The sequence below is a fragment of the Pangasianodon hypophthalmus genome, chromosome 16 (assembly GCF_027358585.1).
Source record: "Pangasianodon hypophthalmus isolate fPanHyp1 chromosome 16, fPanHyp1.pri, whole genome shotgun sequence".
NCBI classification, from domain to species: Eukaryota; Metazoa; Chordata; class Actinopteri; order Siluriformes; family Pangasiidae; genus Pangasianodon; species Pangasianodon hypophthalmus.
Window position 1 is genome coordinate 24,985,815 of NC_069725.1, and position 11,825 is coordinate 24,997,639.

General features: G+C 41.8%; 2 protein-coding genes and 1 long non-coding RNA gene across 4 annotated transcripts in view; all 3 read right to left on the minus strand.

Moving 5' to 3' along the window:
• Positions 1 to 5,124, minus strand: part of nfxl1 (nuclear transcription factor, X-box binding-like 1) — a 20,544-nt gene extending 15,420 nt beyond the window's left edge. Inside the window, exons 1-6 of one of the 2 annotated variants that reach the window (XM_053240496.1) lie at positions 4,982 to 5,124; positions 1,754 to 1,931; positions 1,264 to 1,443; positions 788 to 897; positions 517 to 647; positions 10 to 188 (exon numbers count right to left, since the gene is read on the minus strand). In XM_053240496.1, coding sequence (XP_053096471.1) covers positions 10 to 188; positions 517 to 647; positions 788 to 897; positions 1,264 to 1,443; positions 1,754 to 1,922 — 769 coding nt within the window. In that variant the 5' untranslated portion in view covers positions 1,923 to 1,931; positions 4,982 to 5,124. Of the gene's footprint in view, positions 1 to 9; positions 189 to 516; positions 648 to 787; positions 898 to 1,263; positions 1,444 to 1,753; positions 1,932 to 4,860; positions 4,880 to 4,981 lie in introns of those variants that run through there. The other variant, XM_053240497.1, reaches the window with a different exon arrangement.
• Positions 5,125 to 5,611: 487 nt separating this feature from the next.
• On the minus strand, positions 5,612 to 8,696 carry cnga1b (cyclic nucleotide gated channel subunit alpha 1b). Its single transcript, XM_026911789.3, has 5 exons — positions 8,589 to 8,696; positions 8,383 to 8,487; positions 8,156 to 8,262; positions 6,929 to 8,079; positions 5,612 to 6,427 (listed from the first exon to the last, which is right to left on the minus strand). Exons 2-5 carry the CDS (start codon positions 8,448 to 8,450, stop codon positions 6,143 to 6,145), a joined length of 1,611 nt encoding a protein of 536 aa, XP_026767590.3. The 5' UTR covers positions 8,451 to 8,487; positions 8,589 to 8,696; the 3' UTR covers positions 5,612 to 6,142.
• Positions 8,697 to 8,979: 283 nt separating this feature from the next.
• Positions 8,980 to 10,414, minus strand: LOC128320566 (uncharacterized). Its single transcript, XR_008304111.1, has 3 exons — positions 10,197 to 10,414; positions 9,254 to 9,364; positions 8,980 to 9,042 (listed from the first exon to the last, which is right to left on the minus strand). It is a non-coding gene; the product is annotated as an uncharacterized LOC128320566 (long non-coding RNA).
• Positions 10,415 to 11,825: the final 1,411 nt, after the last annotated feature.

The following is an 11,825-nucleotide window of genomic DNA, read 5'->3' on the forward strand; positions in this document are numbered from 1 at the left end:
TGTGTGTACCTGGGTGGCAGAGCAGAAGGCAGCGATGTCCACATGGAGGTTTAAACTCTCGGTCACACACCTGTCCACAGGAATGTGGGAGGAGCCAAGGGTCAGGCTCAGGCTCCGCCTCCTTCCCACAGTAACAGTAATAGCGAGTGGGAGTCTGCTGAGGGGTATACTGATATCTACACTTAGGACTGGAGAGAGAGAGAGAGAGAGAGAGAGAGAGAGAGAGAGAGACATGGGGTCAGTGAAACAGAGAGAGAGAGAGACAGAGAGAGAGAGGAAGAGAGAGAGAGAGAGAGACAGAGAGAGAGAGGAAGAGAGAGAGAGAGAGAGACAGAGAGAGAGAGAGACAGGAAGAAAGAGAGAGAGAGACAGAGAGAGAATAATCACCATATGTCAAAAATTTAACTAGTTGTGTTCTGATTGGCTAGTGAGTGCTAGGTGTATTCTAGCAGTGCTCTGATTGGTTAGTGAGTGCTAGGTGTTACCCAGCTGTGCTCTGATTGGTCAGTTCCTCACCAGGGCCAGGGGTGATCTTTTTTCCCAAAATCCTCATCTGTTACCGAGGAGACGAGGAAGATGGAGTCTTTAGCCCACTTCTGAATACACGGGATGTGGAAGATACAGTAACATCCAGCACAGCTCCACACCTGAGAGAGAACAGGACGGGAACGGCAACGTGTTAACTCCTGAGGACGTCCAAATGCGCGTGCACGTGTGCGTGTGTGTGCGTGTGTGTGTGTGTGTGTGTGTGTGCGTGTGTGTGTGTGCATGTGTGTGTGCGTCTCACCGCTTGCGTTCTCTTCACAGAGGCGATGCAGATGAGGCAGGTAATGGCTCCGGACTGGAACGCCTCATTCAGGTACTGACGAGTTCGCTCCAGGTCTGACACGTCTCCTCCTGAACACACACACACGCGCGCACACACACACACACACACACACACACACACACACACACACGCACACACACGCACACACACGCACACACACGCACACACACGCACACACACACACACACGCACACAATGCCCTAACAGACTTAAATATACGATCCCACCCTCTTCTGTTCTGACATAAACAACACAAACATTTTGGCTAATGATGAATCACTGTGCAGGTCATGATGATGCTAACAGCTCGCTAAAGTGTAATAAATATCATTAAATACCAGGCAAGACTTCGCTAGGGTGCCATTACTATTGAGCCCTACGTCTACTCCTGCTCCAGCACACCTACACCAGGTGAGCTTAAGATCGGCTCTGACCTGTCTGACTGGTGTACGTGGTGAGAGTCGACGCCAGGATTCGGCCTCGCTTCCCAAACACTTCATCTTCATCATCATCTTCATCAGAGGAGGAGGAGCTGTACTGACTCTCGGCCAATCGCTGAGCAGCGGCCTGGTTGGACTTCCTGATCTCGTCAAATTTGGACTGAGAGGACGCAGCTGGAGACGAGACGTGGACAGGTGTGTTAGGAGAGAGAAATTTAAGAGAGTGATGACACTAAATATATTTCACTCTTACCTGTACCAGGTGACACTATGACATCACTCTTACCTGTACCAGGTGACACTATGACATCACTCTTACCTGTACCAGGTGACACTATGACATCACTCTTACCTGGACCAGGTGACACTATGACATCACTCTTACCTGGACCAGGTGACACTATGACATCACTCTTACCTGGACCAGGTGACACTATGACATCACTCTTACCTGGACCAGGTGACACTATGACATCACTCTTACCTGTACCAGGTGACGGTTCTGCTTTGGGTAATGTTGTGACGGCAGAACCGGCCCTCCCTCGCCCCGCTCTCCCTCCATCCTCCTGCCTCTGAGGTCGCCATGACGACGCGTCACCCGCAGCCTGACCCCGGCCGCGACCTCGGCCCTGCTGTCGCCAAGCGGGCTCCATGGAGGTTGCCTAGGTAACAGAAATGGAGAGAATCTCTAAGGAAAAAAAAAAACATTCATAGGCTGCGTCTCAAATGCTCCCTAGATAAGTGCACTATATAGTGTACACTTTAAGATATATATCTCTAATATTAGTGCACTTAGTGTGCAGTATTCTGCTACCCATATAAGTGCACTAGATGGAGTAAATAAATGGCCCCTACACCCTATGTAGTGCACTAGATGGAGTATATAAATGCCTCCTACACCCTATGTAGTGCACTAGATGGAGTATATAAATGGCCCCTACACCCTATGTAGTGCACTAGATGGAGTATATAAATGCCTCCTACACCCTATGTAGTGCACTAGATGGAGTATATAAATGCCTCCTACACCCTATGTAGTGCACTAGATGGAGTATATAAATGCCTCCTACACCCTATGTAGTGCACTAGATGGAGTAAATAAATGGCCCCTACACCCTATGTAGTGCACTAGATGGAGTATATAAATGCCTCCTACACCCTATGTAGTGCACTAGATGGAGTATATAAATGGCCCCTACACCCTATGTAGTGCACTAGATGGAGTATATAAATGCCTCCTACACCCTATGTAGTGCACTTGATGGAGTATATAAATGCCTCCTACACCCTATGTAGTGCACTAGATGGAGTATATAAATGCCTCCTACACCCTATGTAGTGCACTAGATGGAGTATATAAATGCCTCCTACACCCTATGTAGTGCACTTGATGGAGTATATAAATGCCTCCTACACCCTATGTAGTGCACTAGATGGAGTATATAAATGCCTCCTACACCCTATGTAGTGCACTTGATGGAGTATATAAATGCCTCCTACACCCTATGTAGTGCACTTGATGGAGTATATAAATGCCTCCTACACCCTATGTAGTGCACTTGATGGAGTATATAAATGCCTCCTACACCCTATGTAGTGCACTAGATGGAGTATATAAATGCCTCCTACACCCTATGTAGTGCACTAGATGGAGTATATAAATGGCCCCTACACCCTATGTAGTGCACTTGATGGAGTATATAAATGCCTCCTACACCCTATGTAGTGCACTAGATGGAGTATATAAATGCCTCCTACACCCTATGTAGTGCACTAGATGGAGTATATAAATGCCTCCTACACCCTATGTAGTGCACTAGATGGAGTATATAAATGCCTCCTACACCCTATGTAGTGCACTAGATGGAGTATATAAATGCCTCCTACACCCTATGTAGTGCACTAGATGGAGTATATAAATGCCTCCTACACCCTATGTAGTGCACTAGATGGAGTATATAAATGCCTCCTACACCCTATGTAGTGCACTAGATGGAGTATATAAATGCCTCCTACACCCTATGTAGTGCACTAGATGGAGTATATAAATGCCTCCTACACCCTATGTAGTGCACTAGATGGAGTATATAAATGCCTCCTACACCCTATGTAGTGCACTTGATGGAGTATATAAATGCCTCCTACACCCTATGTAGTGCACTAGATGGAGTATATAAATGCCTCCTACACCCTATGTAGTGCACTTGATGGAGTATATAAATGCCTCCTACACCCTATGTAGTGCACTTGATGGAGTATATAAATGCCTCCTACACCCTATGTAGTGCACTTGATGGAGTATATAAATGCCTCCTACACCCTATGTAGTGCACTAGATGGAGTATATAAATGCCTCCTACACCCTATGTAGTGCACTAGATGGAGTATATAAATGGCCCCTACACCCTATGTAGTGCACTTGATGGAGTATATAAATGCCTCCTACACCCTATGTAGTGCACTAGATGGAGTATATAAATGCCTCCTACACCCTATGTAGTGCACTAGATGGAGTATATAAATGCCTCCTACACCCTATGTAGTGCACTAGATGGAGTATATAAATGCCTCCTACACCCTATGTAGTGCACTAGATGGAGTATATAAATGCCTCCTACACCCTATGTAGTGCACTAGATGGAGTATATAAATGCCTCCTACACCCTATGTAGTGCACTAGATGGAGTATATAAATGCCTCCTACACCCTATGTAGTGCACTAGATGGAGTATATAAATGCCTCCTACACCCTATGTAGTGCACTAGATGGAGTATATAAATGCCTCCTACACCCTATGTAGTGCACTAGATGGAGTATATAAATGCCTCCTACACCCTATGTAGTGCACTAGATGGAGTATATAAATGCCTCCTACACCCTATGTAGTGCACTAGATGGAGTATATAAATGCCTCCTACACCCTATGTAGTGCACTAGATGGAGTATATAAATGCCTCCTACACCCTATGTAGTGCACTAGATGGAGTATATAAATGCCTCCTACACCCTATGTAGTGCACTAGATGGAGTATATAAATGCCTCCTACACCCTATGTAGTGCACTAGATGGAGTATATAAATGGCCCCTACACCCTATGTAGTGCACTAGATGTCTAATAGAGAGATATTTGAGGTTTATCTCTCTTATGTCAAGATAAGTGCACTAAACAGAGTCTACGCTTATTTTTCTATAAAGTATTAAAGCGTTAAAACACACTTACAATTAATATTTAAGATGGCCGCTAATAAATCAGCTAATTATTGTCATATTACAGATTTCCAATCCCACTAATATTCAGCAAATTCATTCAAGTACTATTACCATCTCCCACCCGTATTCCGACAATTCCCGCCTCCACCGCGAGCGCTGGGGAAGGGGTGGGGGGAGTGGGCACTCACGAGCACCTCGACGATTGGACGCCTTCACTGTCCATTCAGTGCGCTGCGCACGTGTACACGTTTTTAGCCAATCCTACAGCAGGAGGCGGGACTTGTCGGAAAACAGTTAGGAAAAACACAGCACGACTAATGCGGCTCTAGTCATTCGAACTCACCAAGCTAACTGGCTAGCCTGCTAAGTTATGAAATACCTGCGAAACTGTTAATTAGCTGCAGAATTTTTACACACGCCTTTCTTTATTCTTCTGTGTTCTATCGTTGTGAAAGAACGTTGTGATTTTTTTTGAAGCGGTTTTGTTTCTTTGAACCTACCGTTTTGTGTCACAAGCTCATGAGAATCTGAGGTAGCTGAGTCGCCAGTGCGCATGCGCATTCCGAAAGAGACGCAACGCATGACGGGAAGGGAAGTCCTTTACCCGCTCATTTGTCATTCGAGTAAATGGGGAAAAGGTGACTTGAAAAATACAACTTCCGGTTTTATCCAGGAAAGCGCTACGTGTCGTGCAGAAGTCCACTTTTTTCGTCATGTGAGATGGCTTTTTTTTAAAAATCTGTGTCCCATTGTTGAACTGCGCATGCGCAAAAGTTTCAACGGTCGTCCCTCGCGCGCCTCTGTGAGCGCCATTTTGTGGATAATTGCAGAATAGCCACAAATTGTACAAAATAAACTAATATTTCAGCTCCTAACGCAATAACAAACAACTTTAAACATTAAGACTGAGATCAGCTTAATCATAGTAATCATTTAATCAAAATCTGGCTAGTTATGATGTTCTAAGCGAGAACATCTATGATGTACAGCTAGCTAGCTAACATAAAACGTCCTGAAGTGAGCACTTAAATTGTGGACCTAAAATTTGAAGATGACAAAATTGTAATAATAAACATGATGGAATTTTGTTAGCACAGCTTCAGGCTGGAAATGTCTCCCTGATATTTCAATCTGAAATGACTGAACTCAGATTGTCTAAACCTGTCTGTAAACATTGTACCTACCACTTTACAGTTCCACAGATATGGTGGCTCTTTTGCAAAAATGATTTATTTATTGTCAAACAATACATTCAGGAAGATTTGATTTGGCATGTACCTACGATTTCCAAAGGTAGAAATAGCTATACATACATGTCCAAAACAAGTAAAATGCTTTACAGTTCAAATATATTAAATATAATACATTCCAAATAATGGTATTATGAATTTTGGGTTTTATCTGTTTGTCTAATTAAAGCCACGTGATGTTCAAAATGGCAATAAAACACTAAATGGTGAATAATTTCACAGGATTGTTCTCAGGGTTCTAGGAATCTTTGTTCACATGGAATAAAAGCCGTGTTTTAACGTGCGTCAGATAAAACCTCCTTTAAACCTCTTATTCATACTCTGCATATTTTTTATAATGTCCATTCCTCTTTAATCCCCTCGCTCACTGCTTAGAAATCCACAGAGTCAGTTCTCTTTCCCATCACTGTTTTACTTCTCGTCTTTCTTCTCCTCTGATTTCTCGGGAGGAGGAGGCAGAACCCCCGGCTCTGTCTCAGTCATCTCGGTGAAGGTGACGCTGGTGGAGGTGATGACTTTGCTCTCCAGTCTGGTGACACGTCTCTTCAGGCGGCTCTGCGTGGCCTCATGTTGAGCGAGTAAACGGGCGAAACGCGTTTGCATGTCGTCCAATACCGTTCCAATCTTTATCACTTTTTCTTCCATGTCCTTGGGGTCTGGTCCCTGTTTTGCCATCTCAAGATCCAGCAGGTTGTCCTGAAAAACATACACACAAATGATACACAAAAACCAAGAAGACATAATGAACACGTTTAATGAGCCAAAGGATCTGGCTATATCTCAAGATGGTACCTTAATAAGGGACAAAACTCATGTAGTAAATGATTTTTAGCACCATGTTCTTCTTACAAAATACCTTAAGTTGATTATTGCAAACGAAGGGTTTGGTGTATGAGTTCCTTTAGAACCTATGGGATTGTACAAGTTCCTCAGAAGGTACAAGGCTACATGTTGGGATGGAATACTCTTCTGTTGTTTAGCCTTACATTTATCATCTATTAGATGACCAACACTTCTAAAGCAGTTTCCCTCATTTTCTTAAATGGTTTTAAGGATGTTCTTAATGAAGGGTTTAAGGCCAGGGGGGTTATTTATTATTCTTGATCACATCACTGGATTTAACACCATCTAGTATTTCATTTACTGTATCTTATTTTAGTGTCTGAAAAATTTGGGCCTAATTTCAAATCATCGTACCTTCATGAGGATCTGGCGTCCCTTTTCCTCCAGCATAGCCTTTGCATCTGGATACTCGGTCAGAGCCTCCATCAAGTCATCCTTGGAAAGGCAGAACAAATCAGAGTATCCGATGCTGCGTATGTTGGCCGTTCTTCGGTTTCCAGCTTTGCTGCCCTTGATATTGAGGATGCTGATCTCACCAAAGTAGCTTCCATCGCTGAGAACAACAAATTGTGTAATGCCATCGTCAGCCACCACAGCAAGCTTTCCTTCTTTGATGATGTACATCTCACGGCCAATATCGCCTTTTTTGCAAATATAATCACCTGGACTGTAAACTTGCGGCTGGAGCTTCAGCACAAGTTCAACCAAAAGTCCTGCCTCACAATCTGCAAAGATTCTCACTTTCTTAAGAGTGTCCAGGTGCACATTGATGGCGATTTCTGCTCTTAACTTGTCTGGAAGGTACTTGAGCACTTCCCTCTCATCTACAGCCTTCTTATTGGTCCAAAGGTAATCAAACCATTTGATGACGCGTTTCTCCAGATCCTTGGTCACATTACGAAAACTCATGTACTGCTTGATGGCGTCAATTCGGGCTTGAAAATCTGCTCGTGCTGCATTCATGTTTGTGATCATGGAACCGACATTACCAACGATTGTAGCAAAGATCAAAACTCCCACTAGGAAGTCTGTAACCACAAAGAAGTACTCAGAATCCTTCTCAGGAGGCGGAGTTTCACCAATGGTGGTCAAGGTCAAAGTGGACCAGTACATGCTGTACGCATATTTCCTCACCAAACGGCCAAATTCTGGGTCCGTAGTATCCGGATAGACGAATCTATCAGCGCCAAAACCAATAGCTTTGGAGAATGAGTAGTAGAGGCAAGCGTTCCAGTGGATGATGATGACGATGTACATGACAAGGTTGGAGATTCGGAAGACGTTGGGAAAGTTGGTCCTTGTTTCTGTGCGCTGGAAAAACTCAAAGAGGCGGTTGACCCGGAAGAGCTTGTTCATACGGATCTCGGGGTAGTTGATACCAACAAAAAGGTAACAAATGTCTGTGGGAATCATGGAGATGAGGTCCAGCTTGAACTGGATACTCTCTATGTATCGTGCTCGGAGCTTTTTTTCGTCTTTAACCAGCAGACCCTGCTCCAGATACCCTACAATCACACATCGTATCAGTATCCTCCTCACTGCAGTTATTTAATAGTGTATGTGTCACACAGGTGTGCTCACCTGTTCTTGTCCTGAAGACCATGTCTGCCAGGTACACCAGGTCTGCCAGAAAATCTGTGATGAACCAGTATATCAAATAATCGTGCTGCAACTCCTCAAAACAGGCTCTAAACAAGAGAAGAGAAAAAGAAAACCTTAAACACTGGCCCGATTACCAGCACAGAACCTTAAAAACAAGCTGGAATTTATAATAATTGTATAATAATAATAAAGATAGTGTTGCGTACCTGGCGATGATCAGAACCCAGTTATACATGACAGGACACGTGATGACGAAGAGCCAGTTGTAGTACATGTTTCCTGCAGGATCGATGACGTAAATCTCCGTCGGCCTGATCGAACATCAACAAAATAAAACAATGAATCAGCAGTACAAGTTCCTTCAAAACACACTGTTATAGTGTACAATACAACCAAACTGAACAATCCATACTCCTCTTTCTTGGCTTTCTCCTTCTCCTTCTCCTTCTCCTTCTCCTTTTCTTTCTCCTCTTGCTCTTTGTCCTTCTTCTCCTTCTTTTCCTTCTTTTCTTTCTTTTCTTTTTTCCTGCAGTAATAAAGTCACGATCAGCCACACAAGTGAGAAATATCACACAGGAAGAGAAGAGAGAAGTTTCTCCTCACGCAAGATGAGTCCTTACTCTTTTTTCCCCTTCTTTTCTTTCTTTTCTTTCTTCTTTTTCTCTTTCTTCTCCTCTCTGTAAAGGAGGAACAGAGCAGCATAGATGACACACATCATATCGGTGTAGAGTGTGTACCTGACATTGTGTGTGTGTGTATTAGTCACTTGATTGTATAGTTGTATAGCAGTGTGTGTTACTCACTCCTCATTGTTGTTGCTGTTGTTGATGTTGAAAAGTGCACCAGCACCAGAGCGCTGCCTCTTCCTTCAGACAAAACACACACACACACACACACACACACACACACACACACCATCATCATCATCACACAGGCTGTAGTTATTGAGTATCAGCACTGTGAGTGATCATTGCAGATCATAAATAATTAATCAAAAAATCCAAACAGTTTAAATAAGTAAAAATGAATTTTAATTCAGTTATCAAAGGTGAGCCATAAGATGGTTGCGTTGCTCACGTCAAGTCCTCTGCGTCGCCCACGATAACCTCCTCCACCCCCTCCAGGAGGATTATGGGAGGAACAAGTGGCTTCACGCTATTCGACATGGCAGCTGATTGGCTGAGCCACCTGTCAATCAAAAAACAAACAACGTTGTTGGAATTTAATGAATCGACTCTGATTACAGCTGGAAATGCTGACGTTTATATGGCAAAGTTCAAAGCTGAAATAAGGGCACTTTTCTGCAGGAAGGTTTTTAAAACTGTGCTGAAATTGTGTGACCTGGTGTGCAGCTGATTGGCTGATCCACCTGTCAATCAATTAATAAAGCTATAAATGCGGTCACTAATCATTAAAAAAAATGTATTATTGTATATATATAATACATGTTCCTGGCTTTAACAACATGTAGAGTGTCATTAAGTCAAACATGAGTTTTAAATTAAAAATGATTACAATAAACATTAATACAATTCAATAAACAACAGTACAATAAACAATACAGTTTAAAAATACATCTATGTAACGATGGTGTTTTTGAATATATCCATTTTTAAAAACATTTTAAAAAGAATACTAAAATCATGTGACTTTATTCTGAAATTGCTATAGACTGAAAATTAACCATGGGCTTTTTTCTGTAAGGATGTTTTTAAAACTGCACTAATCATATTGAATTAATGCTAAAGTGTCTTTAAGGATGAGGAATAACATTATATGCAATTAATAGATTAAAGTTTATATCATTTATTATTTAAAAAGAAGATTTATAAAATAAAATAGCATCTGTATATCATTTAGGAATGCAATGTAAGCATTAATATGATTTAATAGTTATTCAGAAATGAACAGATTTGAATAAATGTGGAATAAAATGAAATAACCTCAGATTAAATGATTTAGTCTTAATAAATTTATCTAAAATGGCTGTAAAGTGCAGAATAAAGAATAATCTACTCACCTGACGCTAGCTTAATCCACTGCCCGCTACACACCTGTGTGCATGTCCTCCATCACAGGTACACATCCATACAGGTACATCAGAGTGGACATGAAGTCTTCATCTCACACACACACACACACACACACACTCACTCTCACACACTTACACACACACCGGAATGGCAAAATGAGTGTTAATGTCACTGATTTTGGTTTTTTTTGCCAGCCTGTGACATGGCCTCCATCCAACTGACAGAGGATTTCACACAGGGAAAGTGGGATTGGGGATTAGACAGGATGGACACACACACACACACACACATCAGTGCCTCTAAATATGTATGAGGTTGGTAACGGAACAGCTGAGATAGATACATAGATAGATAGATAGATTGATAAATAGATAAAATAATATATATAATGTATAATTGTGATAACGCTCCTATAAATGAACAGTCAGAAAAGTTGCAAAAGTTAAATAAAAACAATTTTAAATGAAATAAATCCACAGTTGTTAAATTAACAATGAACAATTATTACCAATAACTAATTATTCATCTGGCAGATTAAATCATTAATTAATCAGTGCTCTGTAAGTTAAATAGATCTGACACACACACACACTGCATGACTGAGGTTCAGAAATGTTTCAGAGCTCATCTTCTGTGTTTCTCAGATTTATTGTTGTAACGTTGTCTGTTGTGAAGACTAAGTTGAAGACTAAGACTAACATCTGATCTCTCTCTCTCGTTATCTTGGCAGTGGTTAGTGGTCATTTGGTTGGGTTTTGGATCTCAGATTTTGGGTGTAGCTTGAATTAGTTGGATTTTTGAGCTAGGTTTTGTCCTTTTCTCCTGGCTGGCTCGCTGTTAAACTCTGAAGTCTAAAACTCACAGAGTTCATTTGAGAGAGAGCGAGTGTCAGGATAGTGATGTCACTGAGGTCGAAGCTCTGGAGTATATTCTTCAGGTTCTTTTGGCACCTCCTGGCTGGCTCGCCAACGATTATCCCAGCATGCATTTGGCTCAGCTTCTATACGAAATAATACTTTATATAAAGAAAAGTTTCGATTTCAAGTTTCAGCCTCCAGTCATCAGTATTTGCTCAGTGTGTGTAGGACGTACTGAACCCTCCACCTGATCGGTTTTTATTTTGATATTAGCGCTAATCCTGACCTTTTCTTTAAGACATTTCTAGATTATTTTAAGAAGACGTCAATCTCACAGTAACGAATGTTAGATTAATACTTACTCCGTAGTATACAGTTTTACAACAACTCTGTTTATTTATGAATCATTTTAATGTGTTTGATTTTAATTATTTACATTTTAGGTTCCATATTTCAGGTTCTTCTTATCTGTCTCTGATAATCACAAACTTTTCACAGCCATATTATTTGTATCTGTGTGCAAGTGTATAGATTGGTGGGTGGGTGGGTTTATGTGTGTGTGTGTGTGTGTGTGTGTATGTGTTCTGCGTTTCACCTTGACCATGTTACAGTAAGAACAGTGAGGATTACTGGCTCACTAGTCCAGATTTGGTCGTATCTGTTGTGTCAGCGATGCACTGATAGCACATAAGCCTATTATGTTACATTACACACACACACACACACATACACACACACACACACACACCCTCTGAACTC